Source organism: Odocoileus virginianus, chromosome 10, assembly GCF_023699985.2.
Source record: "Odocoileus virginianus isolate 20LAN1187 ecotype Illinois chromosome 10, Ovbor_1.2, whole genome shotgun sequence".
Lineage (NCBI taxonomy): Eukaryota > Metazoa > Chordata > Mammalia > Artiodactyla > Cervidae > Odocoileus > Odocoileus virginianus.
Window position 1 is genome coordinate 27,434,010 of NC_069683.1, and position 15,625 is coordinate 27,449,634.

The 15,625-nt window shown below is 54.8% G+C and overlaps 1 protein-coding gene across 1 annotated transcript in view; it reads left to right on the forward strand.

Annotated features, from left to right (window-relative positions):
* Window positions 1-1,434: 1,434 nt before the first annotated feature.
* The window catches only part of ARRB1 (arrestin beta 1), a 75,315-nt gene continuing 61,124 nt past the window's right edge, over window positions 1,435-15,625 (forward strand). The window contains exon 1 of the mRNA XM_020913587.2: window positions 1,435-2,128. Coding sequence (XP_020769246.1) covers window positions 2,109-2,128 — 20 coding nt within the window. The 5' untranslated portion in view covers window positions 1,435-2,108. The remainder of the gene's footprint in view (window positions 2,129-15,625) is intronic.

The window sequence follows — 15,625 nt, forward strand, 5'->3', positions numbered from 1 at the left end:
GGGCTACTCTCTAGTTGTGGTGCAAGGGCTTCCCATTGCAATGGCTTCTCTTGTTGTGGAGCGTGGGCTCTAGGCACACAGCCTTCAGTAGCTGTGGTGCAAGGCCTTAGTTACCCTGTGGCAAGTGAGGTCATCCCAGACCAGGCATCGAATCGGTGTCCCCTGCATTGCGAGGTGGATTCTTAAACATTGGACCACCAGAGAAGCCCCATATAACATTATGTTTTATAGTTAACTAAACACAAAGACTTATTGAGTCAAATGCATAATTTGGTTGAATTTTAAAATCTAGGTGCTTTAGGCATCATCATGAGGAGAGGCCCTGGAAATCATTTGGTAGGGCTGAACCCATGTTTTCTAGGTGGGGCAATGGATGCAGAGAATGGGCGGACCTGGCCCCTCCAAAGTGGTTAAAGTCCTCTCTGGCTCACTGGGTAAGCCTCCTGTCATCATGCTGGTCTCTGAAGTGCTTCTCTCAAGTCCCCAACCTCAGCAGAAACAGCAGGTTTCTCCTTCCTCTGTGGGAGTGAGGGCAAAGCCCAGAGGCCAAGGCCAGGAGGAAGGTTGTGGGCCTTAATCCAACTCTCTCCATTCCTAACATTGCCCAGACCCTGGACCACTCTGTCTGCCCATCAACAGGGCCCCTCTGCAACCATCTGCCCATCTGAACACAATTACAGTGATTATACTGGGATATCCTTTCCCAATTATGTATAAGCAGCATAGGTAACTGCTTCTGAGCATAATTACAGGAGATGTTTACAGACCCACAATCACATCAGAGTAAATGATAGCTTCCTTTCCTCCCATTAATATACCAATATTAGGGCTCTAACAAGGCCAATTAGCCAAATCCCAGCAGTGAGGGGGTGGGAAAGACCTCACACGCTCCCACCACCTGCAAAGGGGGAATGGATCGCAGACAAAGCAGGGTCCCAGGCAGGATTTTGTAGGACACCAGAGAAGCCTGCAAAAGGACATGCTAACATTCACTGGCCACCTACTGTGAGTCAGGCACTCAGGGTAGGCCAGGGAACATCTAGGGACGATTCTGTAAGCTGGTGTTAATATCCCACTTCACATGTTTGTAGACTGGCTCTGAGAGGGCTGGGGTCCAGGGTCACCCACAAATGACCATGAAGCTAGATAGGGACTCTTCCCTTATGCAACTCAGCCAGGTCAGACTCCCAGGCCACAGCCGGCCAGCTGTAGGCCCTCTTCCTTATCTCCTCTTTTCACCATGCTTCCTCTTCCGGGGCAGTCACCACAGCTACCCTGGCTCACCTCGGGTCCCCCTCCCACCCTCATCAGTTCCCCAGCGCTGACACTGCCTGCTCCAGCCCCCTCCGCCCCTTCTTCCTGTCCCTGTGGTGTGGTAGGGTGTTCTCTCTCCAGAAGGGCGGGGAGGTGGGGTGCGGGTAGGGTGGGGCGGAGGGCGAAGGCCATCGCAGACACCCTGTTTCCTACCGACCCCCCACCCGACCCGGGGAGCCGCCTGGAGCTCCGCCCTGGGGTTGCAGGCGCACCTTCGGCGTCCACGCCCCCGCACACGCAAAGGCTGCCCCCCACCAGACCCTCGGCGTGCGCAGGGGAGCGCGCCTGCACACACGCACACTGCACAAAGACGAGCACCCCACTCCAGCCAGGCAAACGCACCCCATTCGGCAGCGCACACAGCGGTGCACACGCACCCGCACCCTCGCGTTCACACACGCGCACGTATACCCATCCAGCGTGCGCCCTCACGTACACACACTCACACACATACACACACGCGGGGCAGCACCCGTGTGGACCTTGAATGCCGACCTCCGGGCCCTGACGCGCCTGGGCCCTGCCCAGCGGCTGGCTGGGCGGCGCGCACACACGCGCACACCGGCCCCTCGGGCCCTCCCCGCTCGGCTGCTGGGCTCCCCGGCTCTCCGGCTCCCCGGCTCGGCCGCGGCAGGCGCTGTGCGGCGCGGCGGGACCGGGCGGGGGCGGCGGCCCGGGGCGCGGAGGAGGCGGAGCAGGAGCCGGGAACCGGCTGGCCCGCGCCCCTCCTGTCGGCCGGGGATTTTCCAGCCTGGGCGCTGACGCCGCGGACCTCCCCGCGGCCGCCTCGGACCATGGGCGACAAAGGGACGCGGTGAGTGCGGGCGGCGACCGGTCCGGCTCGCGTGGGGGCGAGCCGGACGAGGGCGCGGGCGGGGGTCCTAGTCCGTGTCCAGGCTGTGCGTGCGCAGCCACCCCGCCACCTCCGGCTCCGCGGCTCTCGGCTCTGCTCCACCCGAGGTCTCCCGTGTGGTCGCCGGCAGGGCTGGAGACGCGGGGACCTGGCCGCGGAGACACACGCACACGCACTCGCGCTCATCCGCTGACACCCAGCACTGGCTCGCCGGCTCGGGGACGCAGGGGGCAGGCTGACACACAATGGCACACGTTCATGTGGACACACAGGCACACTCATCCATGGGCGCTCTGTTTTGGCACACACTGACATTCACTGCCACATGTCGGCACCTCCAGTGACACTGTCACACACTCAGTGGTACACACTCATCAATATGTTCTTGCTGACACGTTCTTGTGTGTGCGAGCACACACAGGTCACACTCCAACACATACCAGCGCTAGCACACCTTCATGCTGGTGCACACATGTTGACCTACCCTGATACATACACTTAACATTTATGGTAACAAACACTCTCACTGAGTCACCCATGCTGTCTCCCTTACCAACAGGAACACTTAACGTTGGCAGAAAAGACCACACCAGTGCTGACCCCCACAGACACACATCAGACTAACGCCCAGACAGACACCCCGGGTCGCATGCCAACAGCTCATTGGGCCTCTGACACACTCACTCCAGTCCCCACAAGTGGAGAAGTGGAAATGCACACACCACATGGGGTGGGAGGCACCTTGGAGCCTGGGAAAAATGCTTCCCATCCAGGGCTTCCTTTCCCACTGACCTCCCCAAGGGCTGCAGATCTCCTCCAGCAGAGGGTGGGGAGAGGGGCCTCAGGTCTCCCTAGGAGCCTGCCCTGACGCAGAAAGGGAGAGGTCTGCCTCTGAAATGGGAAACTGGGACAGAAAAGGGAGGGGGGCTGGGGCCCAGGACAAGCCCCTGTCAGGCAGGCATCTTTGTCACCCTGGATCGGCCCTTTCACTCCACAGCTCCCTTCAGTTCAGATAGAAGTTTCTCCCATATCTCCTGTTACCCCTTCGGCATGAACCCTCTTATTCATCCTTTTCTTCCTTTATCCTTTTCTGTCTTTGTACCGCACTTCTCCCCTGTCTCATTCTCTATGCCCTGCCTTACTCTCTTCTTACTTCCAATAACTATTTACAGAGCACCTGGCGTGTACGAAGCATAGATTGGGGCACAAAGGTGTGCAAAACCCATTCCTTCCCCAAGGACCTCATAGACTAGAGAGAAGGGGCCCCCATGGCCATCATGTTTCGGGACCACTGACAAAGCGTGTAACACTCTCTGCGGTCTGACATTCACTCTCAACAACCTGAGAAAACTCATGCAGAGATTAGCTCCATTTTCCAGAAGGAGAAACCGAGGCTCAGAGATAACTTGTGCTCTGAAGGTTTAAAAACTGCCTCCTGCTGACTCTGCGAGGAGGTTAACTTTGCGCTTCCTGTTTTCCCAAGGAGGAACCAGAGCTTAGAGAGGTTACCCTGACTTGCTTAAGGTCAAGAGGGGCCAGAGGCTGGAGTCTACTTGATCTGTTTCTCTGGAGCTCGCTATTGGGCACTGTCAAGCCCCTCGTGGACCCTGGTTTGAGGTTCGGGTGGGATGGCTGGCTCTGTGGGTAGAGGCCCAGCTGGTGGTGAAGGCTGCAGTAGATGGTGAGGCATCTGCATTCACCTTGATGGCTAGCCCCCGTTGCAGTCGGCTGACCCGGGACCCAGGTCTCTGTCCTCAGAGGAGCATGTGTGAGTCTCTTCCACCACGTCCAGGTACCCCAGTGACAGGATCTTCCTGATCATGGAGGTGGGACTTCTCTCCCTGCAGGGAGCCAGAAGCCCGTCCCCCTCCCCGTCATCCCACTTGTGCTGCTTCGCTATCAGGGTGACAGCCCCTCCTGGGCCCTGGTTACCCTCACTGTGACTTGGGGGAAGTGTCGTTGCTCTCCTGCTGGCATAGGTTGTCAGCAGGATGGACACCTGTTGGAGACCCTAGCTCTGGAGCTAGGTATTTTCCATGACTTCCCTGCTGTATCTCTAAGTTACTGGGAGCTTGAGGACCTTAGCTTTCCCACCTGTAAATCATAGCTATCCATACCTAACATTTTCAGGGCCCTCCCTGTGTTTTCTGAATACACCTGGCAGGGAAGGAAGTGCTGCTGGAAGCCTGGCGCCTAGGCCTGGCTGTAGTCCATAGGATGGTGGCCTTGTTCTCTCTCCCGGGCTCCCCTGTAGTCCCAGGAGGCCTCCCTCTCCCTTCCAGACACATTTCCTGAGTAATCTGGAAGCGAAAGACAATCAATAATAGGCTGTGCCTTGCCTTTTTCTGTAAAGCGTGGGATTCCACTTTATCTCCGACTTAGACGAGGAGACGGCAAATGTCTGATACTCTAAGGATCAGGAGTTATGCATCCATCCTGCGCCTGGATTTGCCACCCCCACATGAAAGTCACAATGAGAATGAATCAGAAACAGTCACTGGGCCTGAGGAAGTCCCAGGGTCAGGGGGTAAAGAGAGGAGGAAAGAATATCTGGATAGGATAAATTACAGGTAGTGTGATGGCTCTTCTAACAAGCGCTCACATAGCGATCAGACAGCCATTCTGCAAACACTGACTGAGTGCTGGGGCTGGTGGTTCAGAGAGGAATGGCTCTACTTGGTTTCCAAAAGACTGAGAGCAGAGCGAGTGATTATCTTGCAGGGTGACATGTGCTGTGGGAGGCCAAGGGAGGAGTCCCCAGCACAGTTTGGGCAGGGGGCATGGTGAGGGATGCTTTCCTGAGAAGGAGATGGTATGGGAGCAAGAAGGTGGGGCTGGGGACATCATTCCTGACGTGGGTGAGGAATGTGACAAGGTTTGGAGACAGAGGCAGCACGTGCCACCTGCGGGTTGGGCTGGGGTGACGGGTGAGAGTGAACACAGGCTGCTTATCAACAGCCTGGGATGTCCAGCTAAGGAGAGGTTTTCTCCTGAAGTCCCCGGTGACTCAGAGAGGAGTGTGGGGAGGGCAGGATGGGAGCAGACTTGTGTTTCAGAAGAATGCCTTTGGCAGTGGCAAGGTGCCTTTGACAACCTGATGTGAAGAACTGACTCACTGAAAAAGACCTTGATTCTCGGAAAGATTGAAGGCAGGAGAAGGGGATGACAGAGGACGAGATGGTTGGATGGACTCAATGGACATGAATTTGAGCAAGCTCCGGGAGTTGGTGATGGACAGGGAAGCCTGGTGTGCTGTAGTCCATGGGGTTGCAAAGAGTCAGACACGACTGAGCAACTGAACTGAACTGAAAGACGGGCAGACCTGGATGCAGGGAGCCCAGTGGGGAGGCTGAGGAGGAGCCTGGGAGAAAGCGAGATTTAAATTAAGTCTGCGGGGAGACCGGAACTGAGAAAGATGAACAAGGAGGTAGAATCTATTAGCCATACTGGTCTGGTGCCTGACATGTGCCAGATTTACTTGCATGATCTCATGGTCCTCCCTCTGATTTTATTAGTCTAAGGGCTGTTCCCATTTTCTATACCAGGAAACAGACTAGGACAGATTAAATAATTTGTCCACCGCCATTCATTCTTTTGAACCCAGGCCTATCTGCCGTGCTGCTTTGTGCTTTTACCCAGAAGGAGGGGATTGTCTGGCTCACAGGTGGCCTCCCCTACCTCCCTGGCAGTCCCATTCTCAAGTCAAGCATCCCTTCTGTTTCTTCCTATTCCTACCAACTCAACTGGCAATGTAAAGGATCAAAGTTAGACAATAAGAAGGACTTCCCAAGAGACAATGGGATGAAGTGACATTTCCTTTTCTACAGATGTTTATGAACTCTTCTTTTTTGGCAAGGAAGGAGGGTGGGTGTGATGGGGACACGTAATCACCAGCTCTCTGTGAAACTTGGCTGTGGTCTATCTTGGTGGTTAAGCTCTGTGTGACCCATCTTGGCTGGAACATGGGGGAAGTCCTGTGGCTTTGGCCAGGGTCACTTATGGGACAGCTGGGAGTGGAAGCATTGAGCCTGACCCATCGTCTGTGATCTCTGGCTCTAGGCTGGCCTCTGGGCTTCAGACCTCTCCACAGCTGTGTTCCTTCTGAGCTTGAGCCTCCTTACCCAGGGTTGAAGCCTCCCATTGGCATGGGTTCAGGGGTCCTCAGTTGTGGGTGTGCCATACACTGGGGATGCAGCAATGGAAGAATAACAGGCCGGGAGTCAGCACACCCTGAGTGGCCTCTGGCCTCTGGCAGGCCATCCTCCGCAGTGACCATGCTGGCCATCTAATGAGACCTGCAGTGGGTGGAAGCTTGACAGGAGCCAGGCTGGAAGTTGAGGGAGATGTTGGGGGTCTTCTGCATAGATGGGTCCAGATCTCAGGGTAGGATGGACTTGGGAGGCAAGCATTAAGAGAATTTTCAGCTTAGAGATGGTATTTGTCTTGGCGATTGTGGATGACATGGCACAGGGAGAAGGCTATAGCGTTTGAAGAGAGGGTGGCTGGGGGCATTTGAGGCTTTGGAGAGCACGCGTGTGTAAGGGTGGAGAGAGGAGAAGGGAAAGAACAGGGGAGGCTGTGTCCTGGGAACCACAAGGCAGGGAAGGACCAGCAGAGGATGAAACTGGGAAAGACCCCTAGCATTTAGGCAGACGGCAGTGGCTGGTACCTTGTTGAGAGGGGTTTTGGTGGAGCCATGAGCGCAGAGCTGGGCCACAGTGGGCAGAGGAGAGAAGGGAAGGACCTTGTTTTTCTCTGCCTGGAGCTGGGAGGGAGCCTCTTGGAAGAAGGGTGTGAGGCCCGGGGCCAGGGGCACTGGGGGCTCTGAGTGTGAGGACCTGGGGGGGTGAGGCTCAGCTGAGGGAGGGACACTGCGGAGGTGTGAGATGGTCACAGCGGGGAATGTCTGTGCTGGCTCCTGAGAGAGGGGCTGCGGAATCAGGCACAGGGTCTTGAGAAAGGCTTCCTGGGAGAAAGTGCCCCCTGAACTGGGTCCTGGGGCATGTGGAAGGACCCAGTATTCTGGACAAAAGGAAGCACCTAGATCCACATGCAGGTGAGGAGTGAGGCAGCAGCCGTGGCGAGCAGGCTCTAGGTGCTGAAGTGGGCAGGTTTCAAGGCACTTTCTACTCAGGTTTTCATACCTCACGTGTCTTTGTTCCCCAGTTGGTAAGTTCCTTGTGATTTGGGGCTATTTCTGTTTCTTTTTGGCTCATCCATTGTCCAGCTCTGGGTCTGGTTCGTAGGAGATGCCTAGCAGGGATATATTGACTAGACTGACTGCTTCCTCCCATCTTGCCTCTGCTCTCGGCCCAGGGGCTCCCTAGGTCTTTCCCGTTAGGGAATGCTGAAGATGGAAGCCATATTTCCCAGATGAGACCCAGTGCTGGGGGATCGCCTCCATCAGATTGGGAAGTCCTGAAGAAAAATAGTACCACTCCTATCAGAATGGGCTTCCTGCAAGTGAAGCCTGTTTCTCCCACATCGGACAGGCTTCTGCGGGTGGGAGCCCTGACTCCGACGTCAGGCAGGGGCTTCTGGGGCTGGGACATGTCTACAGGATGAGCCCTGCTGGGATTAGAACAGGGCACCCTGATGGGTCCTGAGCATCGTCCTTCCCTCCTGTGTGCAGGATGGATCCTACCCCGGGGGTGGCTTGAGTCCTAGTAGGGGGATATAGAACAGAGGGGGTGGGACAAGACAGGGTGGTTGCTTTTGAGAGGGGAACAAAGGACACTGTTGTCCCGGCCCTCTCCCCCCTCCCTCCCAAGGGGCCCTGGCAGGGCCATCTCTCTGGAGACGCACCCCCTCCTTCCTGGGCCTGGCCCCATCTTTAGTCCCACTTGAGAGGAACTGCTTGTTCCTTCCCAAGAGACCCAGTGCCAGATGAGGCCCCTGGGAGGCCCGGCCCCAGGGATCAGACCAGACAGGTCCTGGAGTTCTGAGTGATTGAATTCACCACAGCCCCGGAGTCGCTTTCCCTCTGCCTGGGGCTGGGTCTGGCCTGGCTGAGACCATAGCCAGTGGGTCCTCCTGTAAACTGGAGAGGGATCTGGAGCAGGCATGTGGGTGGAGGTGCTGGGGTCCATGTCAGGGCAGCAGGAGGCCGGACTCCTTACTCAAGGTCTGAGTGGTTCGGTGGCCATGCTGGCTCCAGCCTCTCTCTCCAGGTGCACTCAGAGGCCCAGGAGGTGAGTGAATGTGGCCCCACACAAGGCAGGTTCTCCCTTCATCCTGGCCCTGAGTCTCTGGCCCCAAACTGGTCATCCTCGTCGTTTTGCAGCCTCACCCCCTTCCCTCCCAGCCGTTGCAATCAGTGGGCGTGGATGCTCTTTGGCAGAGGACCACGGAAGGGTGGGGAGTGGACTGCTAGGCTGTGCCGTCCCAGGAGGGTCAGAGATTCGGTCTAATGCTTTCTCAGTGCTCTGTGACCTTGGGCATGACATTCACACTCTCTGAAACTTGGTGTCCCTATGACAGTCAGATCAGCCAGAGGGTATGAAGCTCTTCTCCTGGAGTCAGTGTTTCCTGTGTGCTGCTAGTGGGTTTGGGGGTGACCTTCCTTCTGGAGGGCAGAAATGGGGGACTGGGCAGTTCAGGCCTCTGCCACACAGCAGTGGGACTGAGATCACTGGGGAGCTGGGCGTAGATGGCTGTGGGTTGCATTCTTCCCTGTGGGACCAGGTCATTGCCTCGGCAGCCTTCTACCCCTCAAAGCACCTGCAGGAATTGGCAGGAAGGCAGGCAGGTCGTGGGACATTTCATTTTCTCTGCCCAGGCCATGCCTTCCTCAGGTGCCCACAGCCTCCTCTGTGATCTGATTAGCATATATTAAAGGCTGATTAGCATATTGGTTAGGCTCTAGGAAGAACCAGATTTCCTGGTTTCAAATGCCAGCTTGCCACTTCCCAGCCTGGCAACCTCTGGTGACTATTTAACCCCTTCTCTGCTGAAACTCCCTCACTTGTAAAATGGAGTAGCAATGGTGTTTGCCTTATAGGTTGTCTTAAGGATTAAAGGAGTTAAAATAGGTAGAGCTAGGACATATCCGGCACAAGTGCAGTATTACATGAGGTTAGTTCGCAGTGCCCTTCCTGTCCTTCAAAGCCTGGATCACTCATGGCCTCCTCCTCTAGGAAGCCCTCACTGATCTCCAAGTGCCTTGTGACTTTTTTTTTAACTGTATATTCATTCTCTCTCTTTCATTTGGCATTCACGCCTCTGTCTCTTTGTAGGTCCTGGTTATTTGCACATTCATGATGTCCTCTGTGTGAGACCAAGGGCACTTGGCCCGAGTCTGTTGTCCCTTTGCACCTGTGTAGACCTGGTGTGTCACTGAGCCCCGTAAATATTTGTTCAGTGAAGGAGGCTAATGTAGGTGTTCCACTGAGAAAAGATACACTTGGAGAGGGCAGTGTGGTGGGTGAGGACAGAAGGACACCATTGCTGATTCTGAAATGTCTAACGATGGCCCAGAGTCACAGGCATTAGATTATTCTCTGTAATCCAAAGGATGGAAGGCAGAGGATGATGGCTTTACCTTTGCTAGAAGAATGTGTGTTCAGGCAACCTGGCAAGGGAATCGGTGGCTCATTCCAACCTCTGTGCCTTTGTTCCTGCTGCTCCCACCATCAAGAATGCCATCCTTTCTTCTCTCTGCTTGTCCAAATTCTACTTCCTCAACACGTGCCCAGCCATCACTTCCTGGCCCATTGGAGAGGGTGGGCTCGAGAGGGTGGGCTCTGTTCATCACACCCATCCTCAGACATTGACAGAGCCTCTCCTGGGTCTGGGTAGTCCATCACCCTTTAGGATGGACATCTGAATCTAGCTACAGTATGTCCAGTGTGGTTTGACCTGACCTGAGAAGGGGACCATGGCTTCCGATGACCCGGCGGTGATCAAGGAGCTCTTTATGCACCTGGAGAGCCCTCCCTCGGCCTGCTGGCAGAGCACAGTCCTCCCCCACGGCTTCCCACTGGGCAAGTACTCAGAACCCACCTAATTACTGAGGACAGAGTTCTGGGCATCGGATCCAGCAGGCTACGGTCATAATCAGCTAATTAAACCACCCGAGCTTCTCGGTAGGGCAGAGGGGAGGGAGAGGGGTGGTAAAGAGTCATGGGAAGGAGAAGGATGCTCCACGAAGGGAGAGTTCAGACACTGGGCCTGCTGAGCCGAGCTGGGAAAGGAAGCAGGAAATGGGGAGAGAGGGTGGGGGGCAGGCGGGGAGAGGGACAGCAGGATTGAGAGAAATGAATGAGATGAATCAGGGAGGCAGGGACCCCACTTGGTCACTGTCCCTGTGGCATTATGGATGAACTGCTTTTCCTCTTTGGACCTCAGTTTCTCCGTGTGTCAAGCAGCAGGGGGAAAGGGTTGGCATGGAAGGTGCCTGGAACCCTTTGATTCGGTTCAGTAGCTTGCAGGGGAGGAGGTGTCAACAGCAGACTGTGTTTCTGCTCAGTAGCTTGGCCTCTCACAGCCCTGTCTTCTGAAAGGGGCAGGTGGTGCTGGGGACTGACCCAGCCTGAGACTGAGTCTCTGTAGGTTAATCACAAGGGAAGGGCGTAGATGGCATTGGGCAAGTCCTCGGCCTCCGTCGTGCCCTTGTCCCTGCTCTGTCCTCCTGACTGCCCCGTGGCTCCCAAACTAGTGTCCTCAGCGAGTGACCGTTTAAGATTGTGCAGTATCCTTTCCAACAGTCTAGAAATTTCCTAAGAAGCACCCTTCGAGTGTAGGAATGGGGTTCCCTGAAGGTAAAGCCTCAGGTTTGGAGTATGGATCTCAGAATCACAGAGACTTGGCTTTGTTGTCTAGCAGTATAGCTCCCTGACCTTGGGTGAGGGTCTTAAACTCTCTGGGTGTCAGTTTTCTCGTTTGCGAAATAAGGATAATAATATCCTCTATTGCAAGTAGTTGCTATGGGCAAAGAGGGTAGGGATTTGATACAAGTCATTGTGACTTTTAAGACTGGCAGTGGACCCAAGCTTGCTTTCTGCCTCCTCTCTCCTGCATCCCCTCCCCCTTCCTGTCCTGCCCAGGACTGTGTGCTCTGCTGGGTGTGCGGGGGTGGGGGGCTGTGCTGGGCAGGAGGAGTTGTCAGATGATGGCTGGAAAGGGAAGTGAGATTGCCCAAGGGAGGGGAGGGTGGAGCAGTTGGTGCTGGGGCATATGGGGCCCCCCCTCCCTTTTGGCCCCTCACTTATGGTGGGTTCTCTAGGGGGAAGTGGGGAGAGCTTGGGGGTCAGGAAGCTGGGGGCAGGGGAGAGCGTCATGGAGGGTCCCAGGCTTCTCTCCTTTATCCCCGCCCCCAGGGGCCGGGTGTAGAGCCAAAGGCCTGATTTTCTGCCAGGGAGGCCAGCAGGCCTCTGTTTCACACACTCAGACAACAGCCCTTCCTGGTTCTCAACCCCTAGCGGGAGGTGCCTGCTTGAAGCCGGGGCACTTGGAAGGCAGTGCCTACCTCGGAGGTCTGTGAGGTCTGGAGGAGAGGCAGCAAAGGAGGGGACCAAAGCCGCCTCGGCCTCCCCACGCCCCTCCCCGCAGTGCTGGGCTGTGACAAGCCAGGGCCTCTGACTCCAAGGAAGCTGGTTACATAACTCAGCCGACTCCCTGCTTCCTTCTTCCATTCTCCCCAGAGAGGCCTCGGGAGGTGCTGCTTTGCTGCTTTGCTTTGATTCCCGGGCCCAAGAGGTCATTGAGACTGTGCCCCTGCCGAGGGCGGTGACAGGCGCTGCCCTTCTGCAGGCACCCGGTCGGCTCTGCGCTCTGCCCCCCTTCCCATGCTCCTGGGGGCAGAGCTGCAAAGGGGAGAAGCCTCATTAGAGGAAACAGGCTGTGTCCTGAGATAATTTGCCTGCAAAGTGCCCCGGAGGGAAGCTGACCTCTCTGCAGTTAGAGGAACAGATAATCAGCGTTTTCCAGTTTGTTCAACTCAGTTCCACAAACGTTTCCCTAGCACTTGCTGGGTGCCAGGCCCAGACCTCCACTCAAGGCATGTTCCCAAAGCCCTCTGCCCACCCACCCTGCCCCCGGCCTGTGCCGGGACGGTCTCTCCCAGTGGGCAGCTGACTTAAGAGGCATCTCTGCTCCCATCTCCCTGCTAAGACCATGCCCTTTCTCACAGACTGGGGCCTGGCTGTCCTGGGTTCTGGGGTGTCAGGGACCCCATGACAGGAAGCATGGGGATTCCTCTGGGCTAAGGTTTCTTACAGTTGGTTTATGCCCATCCCGTTCGGCGCCCCCCACCCCCAAGCCTCCCCTCCCAAGGAGGTTCTTGTGGACAGAACCCGCTGTGAGTACCTGCCACACCGCAGGCCCTGGGCTGGGCCCTTGAGGTGTGAGGAGGAAACAGACAAGTCTCCACTCTCACGCCGCTCTTATCACTAGGGAAGAGGGAAGAGATCAGACCAGATATGCTGTCACAAAGGGGGCGATGGGAACTCGTTTATACCAGGGGCAGAGCAAGCCCATTCATTTATACCCGGGGCAGAGCAAGCCCAGTGGATAAGGGTTAAAGACAGCTCTGCAGAAGCGGGGAGGTCACAGCAGCAAGCTTTGGAAGGTGAGTTTGACTTGAACCAGGAGTGATGCTCGTCTTGGCGGTGCCTGTGGCTGAGGTCCTCAGTGGGGACTGACTTCCTTCATCAGATGCTTGAGCATCCGCTGTGTGCCAGGCACCGGGGTCTGACAGACACTCACTTCCCCTGCTGTCAGTAAGGGGCGTGGTGGAACTGCTGGAGGACACAAAATCTAGGGTGAAAAGTGAAAGTTCTGCCACGTGACATCAGAGTGAGTGTTTGGCCTCAGCAAGCCCTCTGTGGAAACCAGGGGCTGCCTGGGTCTCCTCTGATGGTGGGCGGGGGTTGGGGGGCAAAGGCTTCACTCCAGCCGAGAAGACCCTGCAGAGGTCTGATGACTGTTGCCAGGGGAGTGGTGGACATGAAAGAGTAGAGAAACCATGTCTTAGGAGAAACAGCTCTACCCTTGGGGCCATAGAGTGGGGGTGGGGCACATGTCTGCAGCTCCAGGGGCCGTATCTGGGAACCCTGAGGCCAAGCAGTGGCATGGTAGAGAGAGGAAGCTCTTGGAGTTCTCACCTTCCCTCCATATCAGTAGTTTTGTGTCTGTGCGCTGAGTTTTTCAGCCTCTGGGCATAAAGTTTCCATCCTTTCTGTATCTATGCTAATGAAAGCACCCAGCACATTAGGAGGTTGATTTTATTATGGGTCTCTATAGCTCCAGGGCAGTGGAAGAAACCTGGAAGCATTTTTAAACTCAGTAAGGAGAACTTTCTTTTTTTGCAACAGATTTTAATATCCTAAAAATGACAGAGATGATCAAACGGCATAATGGAGTGGTTAATATGCACATATTCATTTCTCATATTATTTAGAGTGTTCACTTTGGCAGCAGCGACTCCCTGTGCATACCTGAAACGTTTCAGCCATCTCTGATGCTCACAACTTTGCAGAGTCAACTTTGGCAAAAAAAATTAATAATGAATAAAGTCTTTTAGTGGAACTTTGAAACAAAGAGCCATGACCCAGTCCTAAACTGAGCCCTGGCACAGATGAGCTTTCATCGGATTGTGGAGGTGGGGTGGTGGTGGGGAAGCTTTCGAACTCCTTGGAGAAGAGAAACCCTCTCCTAACCCTCAGAGCACTCAGCCTGATGGTGATGGATAGATACATGGTTCCATCACCAAAGTGCTTTTCTCCTTCCCATTCCACAGCCACCAGCTCAGTCCCACCCCCACATCTGGCATGGACTATTGCAGTGGTCTTCTGCTTGGTCTAACCCCCTTAAACCCTCCTCTCATTCTGAAATTTGCATCTGACCCTGTCCTTCCCCCGCTTAAAAACCAATCAGAGAGTTCCATGGTGGTTCAGTGATTAAGATTTCCGTGTTCCCAATGCAGGGGGCGCAGGTTTGATCCCCAGTCAGGGAAGATCCTGCATGCTGTGTGGCATGACCACAGAAAACCCTGATCTGTTTCCTGTGAGACCATCATATTCTTCCAGTGGCACTGGAGGCCTTTTTCTCTCATGCTCCTATCCTGATTCTCCCCACCACACAGCTAACATTCTGGCTACACTGACTTTTTTGGATCTTCCCCCACAGCCTTTGTACTTTCTACACATATGTGTCTGTTCAAGCCAGTCTCTTTGTTTGGAATGCATTCCTCGCCTGCCTGGTGAAATCTCGCCTGTATTTTAAGGTTGAACCTGAGCTCAGTGCAGTTCAATTAAACGCAATGCAGTTGAGCTGCACTGAGTACCTACTGTGTGCTTGGACGTGACACCTTCCCTTGGCTCTGTGTTCACTGCCCAGGCAGAATCAATGCGCTCTTCCATGCTCCCTTGGGGCCTTATAGGTTTCCAGGACAGAGCGTTGTATTGTGATTGGCTACTGTTAAGTCACTTTCCAGTGCTAGAGGGCAGACATGTGTCTGGTACCTAATGGACCTCCGGTTCCTGATGTGGGTGAGGCCAACCTGGGTAAGGTCTGGGTTTGCATAAGTGCACTGAAATGGAGTAAAGCAGCACTCACTCACACACACACACACACACACACACACACACACACACACAGCTGTTATACTCAAATAAGTGGGGGCCAGAATTGGGTATTGGGTAAGGAGTGAGTCAAGGAAAATTCTCTGGAGGAAGTGAACCCTGGGCTGCTGACCTGAAGGAGAAGCACTCTTTCCTTCTCACTTCCCTCCTGAGCCTGACTGGAAGCAAACAGCTGAAACTGTCAAAAGGGAAATGAATACATTTTCTACTAGGGGTTGGGATCTCCTAGCCTAGAGATGATTAAATAGGTATATACCTGCTCCCTCCCTTCCTTCCATATACATTTTCTGAACCTCTAGGAGATGCCAAACACTAGGGCCACAAAAATTGATTAAATCAAACATGTCTTTGTATTTTTCTGTCTTAATATTCATACTGGAGCCTGTCCTTCCCTTTATCTGTCTTGTTGGAGTCCAAGTCTTGGCATGTCACTTATAGCTCTGTGACTGAGGGCTGGTCACATCATTTTTCTAAACCTAGTTTTCCTATGCATGTGTGTGTGCGAAGTTGCCTTAGTTGTGTCTGACTCTTTGCACCTGCATGGACTGTAGCCTTCCAGGCTCCTCTGTCCATGGGATTCTCCAGGCAAGAATACTGGAGTGGGGGTGCCATGCTGTTCTCCAGGGATCTTGCTGACCCAGGGATCAAACCCATGTCTCCTGGGTCTCCTGCCCTGCAGGCATATTCTTTACGGAAGCCCTTCCTATGCACACCATGGAGGTAATAACACACTCCCGGCAAGGTTGCACTTGGTAATGTGTATGAGGGGCTGCACAAGTGCCTTTGACAGTGGTCCGTCATGGAGTGAGCACTGCTCTCAGACTGCAGGCTTCCTGAGGGTGGGGAACGTGTCTGGTGTGTCCTCTCTGCCCAGCAC